Source organism: Bombus affinis, chromosome 14, assembly GCF_024516045.1.
Source record: "Bombus affinis isolate iyBomAffi1 chromosome 14, iyBomAffi1.2, whole genome shotgun sequence".
In the NCBI taxonomy this organism is placed as follows: Eukaryota; Metazoa; Arthropoda; class Insecta; order Hymenoptera; family Apidae; genus Bombus; species Bombus affinis.
In genome coordinates, this window is record NC_066357.1 from 1,406,354 (window position 1) to 1,422,334 (window position 15,981).

The following is a 15,981-nucleotide window of genomic DNA, read 5'->3' on the forward strand; positions in this document are numbered from 1 at the left end:
ATTAACTTTTTTAAAATTGGGCCAAACGGCTTGGGTTTTTTTTTAAGAAATCAAGAACATAGTTTACTAGATGATTCATGAAAAAATTAAAAAATAATTGCATTTGGAACCGCGAAGAAAGAAGTAAAGGTGGCACTTTTCGATTTTTATTTGGGCTTGTAAAGACAATTTAAACAATACATCGTGAACATGTCTATCATAACGTTGATGCGGAAACAGACGATAGATTTCGTTGACTAAGAGATGTAGTTTTTAGGCCGAAAGTTATGTGATTTTTCGCTATTTTTAACCCTTTATAGCTTAATTAGACTTTTGTTTAACATATTCTTAGTAACATATTCTCCGTATAACGTATAGAGGGAGCGTAAGGAAGCGTTAATAACAACATTGATAAGTATCTCAGAAATATTCCAGATTTTTTTAAGAGACGTAGAATAGTCAAAGAATTAGGTTCGTGCATAAACAATTCAGTTAATCTACGTAATATAAAAAAATATATTTGTTCATGGTGCGTTAATTGTCCTCGGTAATATGAAAAGTTCAGGTTCAAATTTTAATTAATTAAATACTATTAATGGATTTGCTTGTTTCAATCTAAATATGACTTGAATGTTTGTAGTTATCATTTTATCTAATATAATAAACACAATATTCCTTCTTGAAAATTCTTTTCATTCATTGTTTGCACTGTTTAGTTGATTTATATTTTCGAGTATAAAAATTTATCGTTGGAACTCCATTCGTGTTAAAAAGAAAAATATGGGATTAATAAAGAAGAAGAAGAAGAAGTAAATATCTTTATGTATATTTCATTGGAAATGTAACAAAGCTTAACAAAAGTAAGCAGTACAATAATTGTAGTTATCAGTGGCTACCACTAACAATAAGTAATGATACAACAAATTACGCAGGAAGCATTCTACCGTGCATAATTATTGCGAGCGTTTCTTTCAACCAGAAAAATCGATTGGCGATTGTATTTCGTTAAAATTTAACAATTGCGAGTGAGCACACACTTGTTCTCCTTGTTCCTTACGAAACCTTGTTTACACTGGCAACCGATTACACAATTCTGTAACAGAAAATTCGTGGAATCGTCAAGACATTGATCGCTTTTTGAAGCAATCGATGATATAAATCGAAGAATTAAAATTTTACTCAAATTTATATATTACGAGACACTAACCATAGTGCAGATAGGTGATGCTGATTTCTCACAGGTGTCCACACACGCGGATCCACAAGAATTGAATTCTTCGTTTGGACCACATTCTTGATTAGCCTCTGACGCCTGAGGATATGCGCCTGTAATTAATCGTTGAATGGATTCGTTATCCGATAAAGTTTGATAAATAATCACGGTGTAATCGTAAGGCGAAATAATAATTAAAAATTAAAGAAAATTCTTTTTATACTTTTTTATATATTTGAGATATTTTTCAATTTCTATTCTTTACATTTTATATTAATTATATTATTACATTATATTAATGACACTACTTTATTCATAATATTCAAGTAAAATATAATATTATTTTTAATAAAAAAATTAAGAGACAAAGGTAAACGGAAAGGTAATAAAACTCGCGTTGAATGAAAACGTAACATAATTTCTGTTTACTTACTGCTGTACACAATAGCTACGACGAGTAAGAGAAGAACTGCTACACGAGTCATGGTGATTAAAGTCGTCGAAATAACGTTGAGATTTGAAGAACTACGGTCAATCTATGTTGCGCCTGTTACGATTGAGTTGTATCTTCTGCCGCTCGCGCTTTTATACAATCCGACGCATGACTTTCACACTCCACTCCCCCTTTTCGCTTACCGTGCTTCCAAAAATTTTTGTCGTAACCGACTCATGCTACTCTCTCGATTCATTGTTTAGCTACTTCGTCATATCCAGATTAGCGATAGCTCGTGGCAATCTTTTTGTTGATTATCGGTGCCGATATCTCGTCTATTGATGGAATATATTCGTAGTAAACAACAAACGAGGTGATGAAAATCCCACAGTGATATTTTTTGTGCTTAATTGCTGAATCCATACAATTGGAAATTGTGTAATCAGCTGTTTGACAAAAAAATCAAATCCTCTCGTAACTAAATTCTTGTTCCATGCAACAAACCTTTTTTATTCTTCAAAATTTGTAACCAATTCGAAAATGTATATAGAAGTCATAATAAACTTATTGCAAACATATAATTGATAAAAGATTAGTATACGGTAGCGAGCCGAAAAATATAATTAGCGCTAAAGATGGTCTCATTAATTATTCCAGTTTATTAATGTAACGAATAATTGACTGTCCACACTTTGCCAATTTCCACAAGTGTGATATTCTTTCGTGATCCGCTGCAACTATTCAGATACTTTTGCCCGTTAGTGTACCTATCGTTCTCGTGTCTCTTATTAGCACATTATTTCACGTTTCATTAGATCACCTGAGCGAGGTCCAGGAAAAATTTCAATACTTTAAGGAAATAACCGATGTTTCCTACGTAATATTATCGTTTATTTATCGAAGAATCGAGTACCTGTTCGTTTCTAATCTCTATCTGTACCATTAGTCGTTGCTCATTGATACAAACACGCCTCTCTTTCACCATATCGTCTCCGTCATGATTTCGAAGGAAAGTTGGCGTCGTTTTGGAGAACGAAACCATTGGGAAAACCGAATACATATTCGAAATCTGTAAAACGAGGTTACGGATAACGACCTTTGCCATCCAATTCTGGCTACTTCGACTCGTGTTTACCGTACAATCTCGTTTCTTCCAAGAAGTCGCCTGTGGCTGTCACGTCTTTCCACGATTCCCGTCGTTTCGTAAGTTTCATCGCGAATTTGTTTCGCCTAAGCGTAACAAAAGCGATTGACAGTGTCAGTGTTAGTATTCTTTCTAGTTCTTTTTTTCTCTTCTCTTTTAATAGAATTCCTTTTGGTAAAACAGGCAAGGGACGTTGCGCGATCGTCGTAGCTCATTTCATGGCACAAATATCACCATTCACCGTGGTTACACATCATTATTTTTTATGCAACGTTTCTTTGTCAAACTCCTAATTTCATTTCTGCAGCATTAAATTTTTGTAGCCATACGAAAGTGGCGTACAAATACTTGTCGTGGTCGCTAATTTGACCATTTGTGTGCATTTTTATGCATCTTTATACATCAGGGCAAAAAGCTGTGAATTTAGTAGGTTGTTAGGTCCTGGAACGATCGCGATAGTATCGAGAGAGGCCGATCGCGCCTTTGATAGCAGTGGGAGTGCTTATCTTCGGCAAATGTCCTCGTATCCGTAGCCCGTAGTTGGTTGACTTTACGCTATTTGATCTTTGCCGAGATCTTCTTAGAAACGAACAGAGTATATTCGAGAAAGATGCCTGTTTTCTCTAAGCCATTTGAATTTTTCAAGCTTCTGGAATATTTAGAGAAGTCGCAGCAGTTTGATCAAGATTTAGCTGTGCCGTAGAAGATTAATATTTAATGTTTAAAAAAAATTTTTGTCTCATCATTTCTAAGTCACGATCTTTTTTAATTCTCCTCGAATTTAAGAAATATCCTAACGATAGAAATGTAGGAAAGAAAAAGATCTGTCTTTGAAACAGCTCCAACCGGTCGGAGGATGATTCTAGAAGCGTACGTTGATTGATAAATCGACAGTATTTGATCTGGAGTACCATTCAAAGTAAATACAGTGTTGGTTAGAAAAATTGTCACATGATTAGATAATTATACAATAATTTTTAATTGGTAGCAGATGCACCTTGTTTTGACAATTCCCTCGATAAATTTAAGTACAACGATTCCATAGTAAATATTTTCCTCGAATTATTCTTCAATGTAACATGTGTTTTGAAAAAATAAGTATCGTGAGATAATATCGGTATCGTTCAAGACGAACAATTAACAAAACTATAATCTGGAGAGGTCGTGGTCTTTGACATCGGTTAAGATTTGCAGAAATTCATACGACTGACCGCACATCATTTGAAGTATGTAAATATGGGAAATTATATAAATATCAAGAAATATATTGCGACAGACGTTATTAAAATCGAATAAGTAACAGCAGATAAATATTTATTTTTCTTCCCGAATATCGTACACAATACGCGAAATTCTTGTTTTACTTATTCTCTTTAAACTTCCTCCTTCCAAACATGGATAAACACCTGTTCAATTTTAGCACCTTGGCTATGACGTATTTGTCGAGGAAGAATCGCTTCGCTCTGTTACCTGTGGAACTACGAAAAGAATAATTATTTCAGGAGATTTCTTATTTCTTGTTTTTTCTAACGATAAGAATACAAAAGTGGAATCTTGTTTTTCATTTACCAAATATAACGAGAATCATATCTTGGACATTTGACACATTTCTGTATATTCTGCGTATATCGATGATTACTCACTTCGATTTCTGATATTATCGACGATGCAAGCTATGATAGACACGCACACGCCCCCACTGTCCTTGTAGTATCCCGATTTACATTTACAAGTCTTTATGCAAGGCTGAAACAAAGACAATAAATCTTCATTTTAATTAGTTCTTACATAATAAAACGTTGATTTTCCAATAACTTTATCTTTTTCCTCTAATCGGTGTTTTAGTAATCAAGATCCTGCCATGTTTTATTCTTCTTGCTTACCCCTGGCGAGCAAATTTCTTGAAAGGGATTTTCGCAATTTTTTGGACAAAGATTGCACGTCATGTACTCTTCATTTTTGCCACATTTCGTCGGTTCTTCTAAACAGAAACTGACGTTAACATTGTAAATCGAGAAGCAAAAGATATATATGAAGGTTTAAAAATTATTTACCAGACTCGGTGGTTTCGTCAGCAGCAGTGAAAATTCTATCGGGGGCGACTGAAAGAGTAATAACTCTAATTCCGGTTTCGTTGCAAATTTTTGAAAATATCAGCGTTTCACGTCGAATAGTTAATCATTTTTCCATACTAATATTTTAATCATCCTTTTATGGTAATGAGAGAGTGATAACGCACGGAAGTCAAAGAGAATAAATTATGGTTTATCATTTGACAGCGAAGATAAACGAATAGAGATTTAGAACGAAGGTTTGGAATGAAATTTCACGACGAAAGAACTGGAAACTACGACTTGTTGGAGATTTTTCAGAGAGAGAGCAAATTTGTAGATATGAAGATGCTCGATAAATTTTCCAGTCAAATAGGTAAATTATTTTTTATTTAGTTTGTAAATATGAAAAAGATAATGTTTCTTAAGAAACATTATAATTATCAGGTGAAACGTAGCTAATATTAAATACCTAGGACCAAAACTTAATTCACTTAGATCACCATTTTGTCTTATGGGCACTTTTTTCAGAAAGCTGCTCGATTTCACAAAGCAGATGTACTTACGTATGAGATAAAGAGTCAACGTGGCAAAAGTTGTTGTTATTAGGTCCATTTTGTCGATTAAATTTCTAGAAACGAAGATTAAGTAGAATAAAACATTGTGCATGTGCACTGTGCAACAGTCGTCTCTCAGTCCTTTTATATATCAACACCTTGGCTTATTCAAAGAGAGCGTAATTCATCTCCGACGTTTATAATCGTTGTTTAAGCGAGTTTGTGCTTATCTGTAAGTTTATTCTTCACGTGTATATTTGTATCTTAAGTAGATTTCAATGACTTTAAATTATAATGCATTTGAATTATTTTTTATGAATATTTGATATTTATAATAACGAAATAACGTGACAATATGGTGACTTTTGGTATAGTTGTTAATGATATGACACGTAAGACAAATTATACGAGCTTCGAATAATTTATAAAATATTCATAACGTGTAAATTTCTTCGTAACTTACAATTAGTGACACGATCGAATAAGCGTACGGCGAGTACACTGACAAATATATAACAGATGAAGATAGTGATTTTTAGAAGGACGAATTATCGAGTATAAAAACAGACTGCTGTTACGAATTTTAATCAGAAGCGCACGAAAATTTTTACAATTATAGTCAAACTGTAATCGAAGATTTCGTTTCAACATGTCTCGTACCGTTGTTATTTTCCTCTTCGTTGTCGTTGCTTATATTTGTAGTAAGTACAATATATTCATTGTCTGTATAATTTCACTGTCTTTGATATGTACAACTTTAGCGACGCGTATATAAACAGAAAATTATATTTTATACCAAACTGAACCTACAATTGATTTAGAATAATTACTCGAAAATAAAAATTTGAATAAACAAATCGAAGAACAGTAGAAAACCAAAATTCACCGTTTCTAAATAGTTTTAAAATTGAAATAGAATTGAAAATAGAAACAAAACTTTGTGAAATTTAGAAATGAAATTTGTAGAAGTAATACGATTACATAGTTGAGCAAACATTTCCTATTTATTTATATCGTCGCCATTACACGTATCGTTGATTGTTCATTATTCGATCGCCGTTTTATTTCAAGATGTATTATTCTATGTGCATATAGTAAGTAGCGTCAGCTCTGCCTGTGGTCCGAACGAAGAATTCAAGGCGTGTGGACCTTCTCCTTCTTGCGAACCTACGTGTGCTAAGCCTCACGTAGATTGTATTGAGGTCAGTATTATATATATACACTTCTCTTAATCATGAAAATTATCTTGTCTCAGTTTAATTGTAACGCGTTACTCGTTTATTCCCATTAGGAATGCGTTCGTGGCTGCCACTGTGTTAAAGGACATGTGAGAAACGCAGCTAAACACTGTGTCCCAGTTAACCAATGTAAAAGACATTGATTGGATTGGATCAATGGGTAGGATATTCTTAGAAAATGGTAGTTTTTAAATGAAATAATAAAGTATCACAGATGTATGCATATATTTTCTTTATTCATTTTCTCTTACATAATTATTATATTTCGTGATATCATGTGTGATTTGTGGTATTAAAACGACTGTTCGAAAGTAAATAACGAATGTCAATGGAAACTTAGCGAAATGACTCGTTACGAGATTGTACCGATATTAGTATTAATAGTATCAATATAATAATACTAAGCATAGGATAAATTCACATTGTTAACCGAAGGAAGTTTTAACGACACAAATTCATCGCCGTGTTTTTCACCATGAGTTTGAATAGTTTACAAAATCGTAGACTGATGATAATGTTAAATAGGTGCATTAAGTTTAAATAGGTGAAAGATTAGACCGATAAATACGTAACAAGCAAAGATAGCGGTTTTTAGAAGGACGAATTATCGAGCATAAAAGACAATTACAATTATAATTGCAGTTAAACTATGATCGAAGGTTGCTTCGTTCCAACATATCTCGTACCGCTGTTATTTTTCTCTTCATTGTCGTTGCTATCTTTATGGTAAGTACATTTACTTTTTCGCTATCTTTAATATGGAGAATTATAACGAATTCTAACTTTTTACTAAAAATTGAACTTAATTTAATTTGAAATTATTACTGGAAATAAAAATTTGAGCAACGAGAATCTATGCAAATTTAAAGCGATTCGTTGTGTGACTCTATATGTGTGCTTTCCAAGAGATATTAACCGGCGTTTGTAACTTTCATCTTGCGTCACGAGTACTCACTTACACTTAACACGACATTAGAAACGACCCTGAAATCTTAATTTCTTTTTCCTAAACATTGAATTTGCTTACTGAGAACGATCGATGCAGTTTAAGTAGGTATTTAAGACACCAGTTTGCTAGTGTTGATATAGTCTTTATTTAGGTAAACTTATGACTAATACTAATCTATGAACAGATAGTGTAATACATTTCCATTTTGAATTTTCATTAAAAACTGGTAAAGTAAAAAAAAAAAAAAGAAAAGAAAAAAGTAGCAGCGAAGAGATTGCAAACATCAGCGAGGAAGTGAAGAATGGGTTTCAAATAAGTTAAACGAAGAAGTTAACACTTTTCTGGAAGAACGCAAGTTCCTTCGCCATTTCTCAAATATCCGCTCTTACATTGACAACCGATCTTACATTCCTACAAAAAATGAAAGAACAAAAATTAGTATACACGTCGAACAGAGAAAACCATAAAAATGAAAGCAAATAAATGTAATTATTAATGTAATTAAATTTATATAAATACAAATGAAAACCACAAGCAAGAAACATGGTAACTACTTTTAAAATTCAACAATCAATTCTACCTTACAGAAACTATATTGGCTTTGAAATTTATTAAGTATGTATTTTCACAATCCTATTGAATATTCCGAGAGTGATTCTCTACTCAATAGTTTACAAAATTCCATAGATTTGTTACTTGCTTTTAAGGAACTTGCATTTGTAAATCTAACGAATTAAGAAAAATCGATTCATCGTGTCCTTCTAACGTGCTTTTCACATGTTAATACTAACCATGGTACAAATGGTGACACGTGGTTTGGCACAAGTGGGCTCGCATGATCCACAGGATTTAAACTCTTCATTCAGTCCACATTGCTGACCAAACGAAGCTGTAGCAATACGATATCATTGTATTATTTTTCGTTGTATCTCTAATCGATCCGCTAACGATTAGATTTTTATATAAATTCGTATTTTTATGAAAACAATTAAAAGAGTAAAATCTAAGCGGACGCCTGTCAATGATTCAGCGTCTGGTGCCGAATCAATTCATACTAGTTCGTACCATTGACAAAACCGAATGTCGAAAGCGACCGAATCGGATATTTCAACGTATACAAGGGTTGAAAACGTAAGCAAATATGCTGTTACAGAAATAAACAATTGAGTCAGAAAGTGAACAGATTCGTAGTGTGAATGAGCTATTCATACGTTTTGAGAATTGAAAATACAGAGATATGTGACTGTACCCGGTGAAAGACGAAACAAAAAGAGTTTTCCTTTACAGTTTAAATAGATTCTATGTTTTGTTTTTAATGACGTAAAATTATATAAAATAGCGTTAATCTTTAACAGAAGTTACTTACTGGAGAAGATAGCCATAACGGCGAGGAAGACAAAGAGGATACGAGACATTATCGATTCCTTTACGAGACAGCTTACGACTGACACTACTGACAAACTTATCAAAATACTTGGCTTTATATACTACTGTTACGAAACCTAGATACGGCTTCTCGTTTCTTTCATCTGATCATGTCGATGATCTTTGTTCATCCTCTCGCATCTCCGTTTCTCTTTACGTCATTTTCCTCTTCTTCACAAGCTAATACACCAGCAAAAATTTTTCGTCCGTTCATTCTCTCCACGACGTTCGTAGATGACCCATAGATGCGGAGGCGTCGTCTCTTTGCGAACTATTTAACAGTATCTCGATTCGATTTAACCTGATAATTATTTATTTATTTATTTTATTATCCGCGACCCAATGTTACGTAAAAATTACGTTAAAACGAGGACTGTCGCGACGGGTCAGATATTAAGCTTTTAACTAGTATTAAGTTACGCAACTATAAGAATAATTACCATCGTAATATTAACCGGATCCAATTACCAAGTATACATTAGAACGAGGAAAATATCTCTAAGACGAAGCATACGTATGGAAAATCTCCGATTCCGCTGCGCAAAATACCAAGTTTCGCGAAATATGATAACCGTAAACTGCACTAATCGCTCCTTTCCGGGTGTTCATGTAAATTCGTATCTTTATATTTACAGTCACTTGGACTTGGACTTTGTTAGGGGCACCCTTCTATTCAACAATGTGTTTTAAGCAGTTTACTACGCAGTTTACGGTTGAAGATTATTTTTATTAACACTAAATTTACGGGCGTTTCTTATATACCTATCTTTACGAGGACCTGTCAAATTGACAGGTAAACAAAAATACGCATTTTCTTTAAAAAATCGATTTATTCAAATTAAGTCTGAATTGAACAATATTGGGCTTCACGTTTAAATAAATTATTAATAAGTAAAAAGTCTTTTTTTTTAATTATCACGGAAATGATAACAATAATATTAACGCTATAGGGTAATCATATTTATTGAGCACATTTTTTACAAATATACTGAATTTTGTTTGTGCATTTTCCGCATACGATCTTTTTGCAATATATATAACAATTATTGCTTCTATTCTTTTTGCAGTAGCCCACTTGGCAACTTTTTCGCACTTCTGACGTTGAAAGTGACAGAAATGAAGTGTCTGATCTTTGACAAAATATGAACTCCTTTCTGGATATTTTCGATCCGGTGCACTCTTTACATAATATCCACGCATTTATTGCTGCAGAATTTAAAATATTGAAAAAAAAAAAAGAAAACTGGAAGGGGCCTTCGAAAACTCCCTGCTTTCACACTATATTTGCGTGCCATCTGGTCAACGATGTCCACATCAAACTTTGTGTTATTATAAAAAGCAATGATTTCTGTAACATGTTTATAATTGTCTTCTACTTGTATACCTGCATGTTTGGTGCTTAGAAGGAGGACTTTTACGTTAGATTTACTTTTATACACAGTAAGCGTGCAGTTTTCTGATTTATATAAATTTGAGGAAAACAAAGTCATCTTGTCCTTTTTCCCTTGTGCATCGAGTTTCATCTTTCTCCATATAAGGGAAACCATTCAAAATATATTTTGTTTGAACGTCAACTGCAAACCAAAACTTAATGCCAAATTTATGCCATATATTGCATAAATCTGCATCGGGCTTTCATTGGAAATAATTGTTCATTTATTGAGATATTTTCATATGGCTAGTAACAAGCCTGGCTATTACTTATAAATCTGTTCCATATTTCAGATATCAGCGTAAATTTATCTGTTTGTAATCTTTCGAAGGCTTTCAATGATCTTGCTTCACATGCGCCCCGGGCATATAGAATTCCTAGAAAACTACGTAACTCAGCAACTGTGATTGTCCGTCTTTTTTTCAAAACTCGATGCGCCTCGATTTCAGTGCAATCTTTTATGTGTTTCGTTATGTGTCTGTCAATTATCAATTCGAAAGCACTAGTTACACAATTCAACATAACATTTCTCTTAGCATAGCCAGTAGGCCCTGCGATATCCTTGAATATCATACGAACGGGCGTCCTACCCCTAGATTCGCCTGCTTTCAGTTTTATCCACTGTGTCCCGTCAATTACAATTTCAATCTTACCAATTACATTTTGGGACGTGCTTGGAATGCTCGTCCTTCCATCCTCGGAATCAGAACTAGAAAAAATACGCATCCTTTTCTTGTTACGACACACTATCCGAAGATCCTTCTGTCTCTCCACTTTCAGTGTATTCAGAACTTTCACTGTCAGCTTCGCTTTGGCCTAATTCATATTGATCTTCTTCGGAGGTATCCTCAGAACAATCTTCATCGATATTGACAATTTTATTCAATATCTTATTATATCTTCTGGATTTACTCATGATTGCTAGAAAAGGAGGATTGGTCAAAAAAAGAAAATACTGTGCCCAAATTCAATTATCCTTATTATTGTAAATACTTAAAATAAGCGGAGAAAATAATGGGAAATGTCTATAATAACTGAAACTTTTGCACACTGTCTTTGAAAAACGGTTTGTTTATGAAATCAACTAGCCCGTCAATTTGACGAGTCCCGTAAATCTAGTGTTAATAATCGATCGTGTACTTTATTTCTCTATTAGACGAATCTATCAGTCTCCTTTAGTGTTTACTATTGTTTTATAGTGATTCTACGGTCTAATTCATTGCATACGGATGGTCATATTTGTGTAAAAAGTTGACAGTTTGTTTTAGGCCAAAAGTTTTTTACTTTCTGACATCTATATACTATGGTTCAATACATGACAAAACATTTTTGTTAATTTTCCTGTATTTATTTCAAATTATAGCTGCCAATTATAATGAATTTAATTTAACTTTATGGCCGTAAATTATCTGCCATATAAAATCGGAAAGTTAAATAAATACGCACAAAAGTGAAGCTATCGGAAAAGCTACCAGGACAAACGTTTTCTTTTGCGTAATCTCGATCTCGATGGGAATCGCTGCGTCGACTCGACGATTCTTGCCGTATCGATCCGTCAATCGCGAGGTATTGCGAGGACTCTGCAATTAGAGACGATTCGAATGGGTGAAAAGGGGCGAGCTTCGTTCGATTCGACTGGCAAATTTTAGAGTCGCGAATTCACTTTGTCAAGCGCAGCGATCAATCCAGCCGAGCTTCTCCTATCGACGTTTGCTTTTACCTTAAATGCCATTACGTTGTCGGCCGAGACAACGAGCCAGGAATTCGAAGTTTCCTCTCTGTCGCGCTCGAGGGTCGAGTTCCTCTTTTCCCGCGTTTTATTCAGCGAAACCCAGCGCTTACAATCGAATATCCGACAGTCAAAATGCTATTTATTATTGAGCACTCAGCACCGACTTTCTCCATTTCGCTTCCTTTCTACGCTCACCCCTCCTGTCCAATAATTCGTTTCTCTAGAATCGAACGCCCTTTTATGAAATTTATTACCTCGTTTCTTTCTATTTCTTATCGATAATTCCTTCTTTTTTTTCGTATTTCATTCAACGAGAAAGCGATGGTACACCAAATGTACGTATTAATCGCAGTTCCTTGCAACGTTTAACTTTAATCGCTCGAAGAGAACCATCGATAAACCCTGCCATTTTTCGATATCGATCCGTTCCATGTACTTAGCGTTTTCATTGGACGTTTCCAAGCTGAAATAAAACCTGGTTTCTCGTCAACAAGGACCAGTAGTCACTGACAGCGGAAAACTTGATTGAAATTGCTCGAGTTACCCTCCTCGACTAGTGTTTCCCCTCTTCCTTGCACGCCGACCTTCCTTCGTTCTTTACTCCACTTCGCACCCCTCTGTAATGTCACGTCACAGGAGGCAGGCATAGTTCCTTTGTACCAAACCAAGGGCCACCATTTTGCCCCCCATGAAACGCCCGCTCTGACACACTGACCTGGTATTAACGCATCCAATCAGCGTCTCTCTGCTTTCAACAATACTAAACGTTTTCTATTCATCCAAACAAGTTTTTCTGAACAACTTCATACGCGAGGCGTTTCTATTCCCACTGGATAGATCAACATCTGTAACATATACATATACACGATTTTCGTTGAGAAAATAGCCTTGGTAGAGATGATCTCTGAACTTAGTGCGATAACGTAAGAAAAATTTTAATGACTCGCTCAGATTGAATTTATACGCACAATATATGAATTTTCTACGTCATCTCGGTTTTCTTTTTATTAAATTCTCCGTTTAATTGTTCTTGGCTCCTTTGCGCGATAATTTACCGATTACATTTTATAAATATGATAATAACAAATTTCAAAGTAAATATTAAAACATAATTGGTACGCTCATAGGTGCGTGCGAATTGCTGTTTATCTGCAAACTTGCATGTTGTATCTACCGTGATTACCCATAATCATTTAACAGAATTCCCATTTTTTACAGCTTGAACTGTGTCATTGAGCCGCGATGTCCTCCATGATATGACGCGTAAAACTTGATAATTTATATATAATGTAATAGATATTTATAAGTAAAATGGAGATTGGTAGTGGTATTATTATGTCGTAACATTAGCGATTCTTTAAAGATATAAATCATCATAACTTTAACGCGTTTACATCTACAGAAAGCCGTATCATAGAGGACATCGCGATTCAAGCCATGAAAAAGCGAGTCTCCCTAAATGGTTATGCACGATAAATATGACAGGGAATTTTTTAAATAAAGAATAATTCGCGTGCATGCACGAACGTAGGAATACCCGACGTTGAGTTAAGCGGAACAATGTTCGTGAAAACGGTAAACAAAATTCCCCGATTTTTACATCGTTGCGTCTTCGCACAGTGGAAGGTAATGTCATTTTCATGACCACTTTGGACGTGTTATCTCGTTCATTTGGAACAGAAAGTGAGTCACTTTTAATTCTTACACTACGGAGTACGAATAGACAACAATGTAAAATACCACTTCAAAATATCAAAAAAGGAGAGTTACGATACTAGAAAGATAGAAGCGACGAAATGATAACAGGAAAGGAATCCCAACAATAAAAGGAACGCGAGGTTTCATAATATATTCGGGGGATTTAAGGGAAATTTATTCGCGTAGTCAATTCGATGATTAATTCGTAGTGATAATCACCTACTTATCTATGTACGTGCATCAACTATTGCGGCTGTATTTAATAGAAGGAAAGAGGAAAATCACGTACACAAAAACGTGAAGTCGTACTATATTGCCGTACTTACTTTCTGTTTCTTTAGATTGTATACAGTATGTGGGGAAAAACATATATGTAACGTGTATTATATTACGTATATAAGCTGCCATTGTCGCCTGTATTCGCCAGTTCTGACCAGACCACTAACAAACTAACGGTACATATTTCGCTAACATGTTTCGATTCGTTTGTGTATTGTTCATCGCCTTAATGGTGTTTTGTACCGGTAAGTCTTACGGTGTCTATTTATTTGCTCAGGTGTAGCTGTGTTTAGTATTTTAAATTTTCAATCTATAGTGCTTGCAATAAAAAATAAATAAACGAATCTATCATCTGAGGATTTTAAGAATTATTCCAATAATATTAGATCGTTAAATAGTTGGTATTTAATAACGATAATTAATTTAATAATTAATCAATTAATTTTTTTAGCTACATCCGCTGGAAAACTAGTCTGTAACAGGCCAAACGAGGAATATCGTTGTGGATCGGCCTGTCAAACAACTTGCGCTACTTTAGGTCAACGTTGTCCCATTGTGAATATCGTAAGTTGGAATTAATCGAGAAATCAGTTACGTTCGATGAGTTTAAGAAAATGGACGTCATTGATGTTATGTTTCTAGAGATGTAACGATGCCTGTTATTGCAAAGAAGGATACGCTAGATATGGCGGTGATACTGGCATGTGTGTTTCCATAAGCCAGTGTAATAGCAAACGTTCGGCGATCGCTCAGATTTTACGATCGAAACAACTCTCTAAAAATTCTGGCGTTTAATAGTGGCACTTACAGGAACACATACAGGAACCATCATCGTTGAATTTCTATCTAGTAAAAATGTAGATAACACGGTGCTGAACTTTCCTCTACATATTTTCTTGTTCCTCGAGTGTGAAGTTCGATTTGTTATAAAAATAAGAAAGCGTCATCGTGCGATAGACGTAAAGTATTGAATAAAAGTACAAATGTTGGCTCCTTTCGCGAAACTCTTTTCGTCACGAAAAATTCTTAATTTCTTGGTTACATATATTATTTTAATAGTTCCATCTTCCAATTAACGGACATTCGAATTATTTTTATTTTATTTGTATTAAAATAAAAAATGGATTAAAAAATCAAACGCTAGAAGTTTTATTTCAAACGATTCAGCTTTTGTGAAAACAATGTTGCGTTGCAGAAACCCTAATCAGAAGCGTAGGTACCGAAAACGATACAAATTATCGTGCATTATTCCCTGGCGTGGAACTCTCAACTTCTTCTAAAGATTGTAAAACGTCCATCGTCCGGAACCTAAGAAAAACATTTGCTTTGAGCCGTTTTTGGGATTAGCGGGAGCAGCCATTGTCCGACTGCTGACGAGCCAGACGTTGCGGTACGAAAGCGAGTTCCGTGCGCAAGAACAAGTTGCAAAGTCAAACAGTTTGACCCGTCTCGAGAAGAGAAGAAGCGCTCCAATATTTGGACGCGTAATGTAATTTACGCACAAGTCGAAAACGCTCGGGCTTCACATTTCCCTCCGCTGTCTCCCACTCTTTCCTTCCTTTTCCTCGTTCCGTGTTCAATAAAACGAGGCGCGAGATCGCGATAAACTAAGAAAGGTCCACCGATAATGTCAATTGAAATAAAAGTTTATCGCATCGTAGCGTTCGAGCCTCTGTCGTCTTTGAATGCTTCTCGTTACAAGTAGAAGGGTTATCTGCGTCAAAGACCGCTGTTTGCGTTTCGTCTTCTCGAACTCGACGAGAGATCTATTTACCATACCGCCATGGCGTTTTGTTTGCGGAGAAATCTTCGTTTAGGAGCGTCTGCCAGGTCGATTAACCATCTTTGTTC

The 15,981-nt window shown here is 34.8% G+C and overlaps 6 protein-coding genes across 9 annotated transcripts in view; 3 read left to right on the forward strand and 3 right to left on the reverse strand.

The window, feature by feature from the left end:
* Positions 1–15,981, forward strand: part of LOC126924195 (astakine-like) — a 303,996-nt gene that overhangs the window by 187,165 nt on the left and 100,850 nt on the right. The window lies entirely within an intron of this gene.
* On the reverse strand, positions 790–1,793 carry LOC126924199 (chymotrypsin inhibitor-like). Its single transcript, XM_050738447.1, has 3 exons — positions 1,626–1,793; positions 1,187–1,305; positions 790–1,072 (listed from the first exon to the last, which is right to left on the reverse strand). The coding sequence occupies exons 1-3, from the start codon at positions 1,675–1,677 to the stop codon at positions 992–994; spliced, it is 252 nt and encodes an 83-aa protein (XP_050594404.1). The 5' UTR covers positions 1,678–1,793; the 3' UTR covers positions 790–991.
* LOC126924196 (uncharacterized) lies at positions 4,067–5,624 on the reverse strand. Of its 4 annotated transcripts, none has more exons than XR_007713444.1 (5): positions 5,387–5,622; positions 4,824–4,871; positions 4,653–4,750; positions 4,339–4,515; positions 4,067–4,247 (listed from the first exon to the last, which is right to left on the reverse strand). XR_007713444.1 is itself a non-coding variant. In XM_050738444.1 (5 exons), exons 1-5 carry the CDS (start codon positions 5,487–5,489, stop codon positions 4,198–4,200), a joined length of 399 nt encoding a protein of 132 aa, XP_050594401.1. In that variant the 5' UTR covers positions 5,490–5,624; the 3' UTR covers positions 4,067–4,197. The 4 variants fall into 4 exon arrangements, 3 of the variants coding, with proteins under 3 accessions (XP_050594401.1, XP_050594400.1, XP_050594402.1); XM_050738444.1 differs by having other exon boundaries at positions 4,413–4,515; positions 4,653–4,747; positions 5,387–5,624; XM_050738443.1 differs by having other exon boundaries at positions 4,413–4,515; positions 5,387–5,610.
* Positions 5,910–6,840, forward strand: LOC126924200 (cysteine-rich venom protein 6-like). The gene is made up of 3 exons (XM_050738448.1): positions 5,910–6,078; positions 6,473–6,579; positions 6,669–6,840. Exons 1-3 carry the CDS (start codon positions 6,027–6,029, stop codon positions 6,756–6,758), a joined length of 249 nt encoding a protein of 82 aa, XP_050594405.1. The 5' UTR covers positions 5,910–6,026; the 3' UTR covers positions 6,759–6,840.
* LOC126924201 (chymotrypsin inhibitor-like) lies at positions 7,686–9,096 on the reverse strand. Its single transcript, XM_050738450.1, has 3 exons — positions 8,931–9,096; positions 8,356–8,453; positions 7,686–7,975 (listed from the first exon to the last, which is right to left on the reverse strand). Exons 1-3 carry the CDS (start codon positions 8,977–8,979, stop codon positions 7,895–7,897), a joined length of 228 nt encoding a protein of 75 aa, XP_050594407.1. The 5' UTR covers positions 8,980–9,096; the 3' UTR covers positions 7,686–7,894.
* On the forward strand, positions 14,213–15,268 carry LOC126924198 (inducible metalloproteinase inhibitor protein-like). Its single transcript, XM_050738446.1, has 3 exons — positions 14,213–14,375; positions 14,582–14,694; positions 14,773–15,268. The coding sequence occupies exons 1-3, from the start codon at positions 14,324–14,326 to the stop codon at positions 14,923–14,925; spliced, it is 318 nt and encodes a 105-aa protein (XP_050594403.1). The 5' UTR covers positions 14,213–14,323; the 3' UTR covers positions 14,926–15,268.

Coding starts and splice junctions, on each gene's coding strand:
- LOC126924201 (XM_050738450.1), bottom strand. CDS start 8,979: ATGTCTCGTATCCTCTTTGTCTTCCTCGCCGTTATGGCTATCTTCTCC. Junction 8,454..8,930: donor CGTTATGGCTATCTTCTCCA/GTAAGTAACTTC, acceptor GTATTGCTACAG/CTTCGTTTGGTCAGCAATGT. Junction 7,976..8,355: donor GTGTCACCATTTGTACCATG/GTTAGTATTAAC, acceptor CATTTTTTGTAG/GAATGTAAGATCGGTTGTCA.
- LOC126924198 (XM_050738446.1), top strand. CDS start 14,324: ATGTTTCGATTCGTTTGTGTATTGTTCATCGCCTTAATGGTGTTTTGT. Junction 14,376..14,581: donor CTTAATGGTGTTTTGTACCG/GTAAGTCTTACG, acceptor TAATTTTTTTAG/CTACATCCGCTGGAAAACTA. Junction 14,695..14,772: donor GTTGTCCCATTGTGAATATC/GTAAGTTGGAAT, acceptor TTATGTTTCTAG/AGATGTAACGATGCCTGTTA.
- LOC126924196 (XM_050738443.1), bottom strand. CDS start 5,489: ATGCACAATGTTTTATTCTACTTAATCTTCGTTTCTAGAAATTTAATC. Junction 4,872..5,386: donor GTTGACTCTTTATCTCATAC/GTAAGTACATCT, acceptor TTACTCTTTCAG/TCGCCCCCGATAGAATTTTC. Junction 4,751..4,823: donor TGACGAAACCACCGAGTCTG/GTAAATAATTTT, acceptor GTTTCTGTTTAG/AAGAACCGACGAAATGTGGC.
- LOC126924200 (XM_050738448.1), top strand. CDS start 6,027: ATGTCTCGTACCGTTGTTATTTTCCTCTTCGTTGTCGTTGCTTATATT. Junction 6,079..6,472: donor TGTCGTTGCTTATATTTGTA/GTAAGTACAATA, acceptor ATGTGCATATAG/TAAGTAGCGTCAGCTCTGCC. Junction 6,580..6,668: donor CTCACGTAGATTGTATTGAG/GTCAGTATTATA, acceptor TATTCCCATTAG/GAATGCGTTCGTGGCTGCCA.
- LOC126924199 (XM_050738447.1), bottom strand. CDS start 1,677: ATGACTCGTGTAGCAGTTCTTCTCTTACTCGTCGTAGCTATTGTGTAC. Junction 1,306..1,625: donor CGTAGCTATTGTGTACAGCA/GTAAGTAAACAG, acceptor GATTAATTACAG/GCGCATATCCTCAGGCGTCA. Junction 1,073..1,186: donor CATCACCTATCTGCACTATG/GTTAGTGTCTCG, acceptor TTTCTGTTACAG/AATTGTGTAATCGGTTGCCA.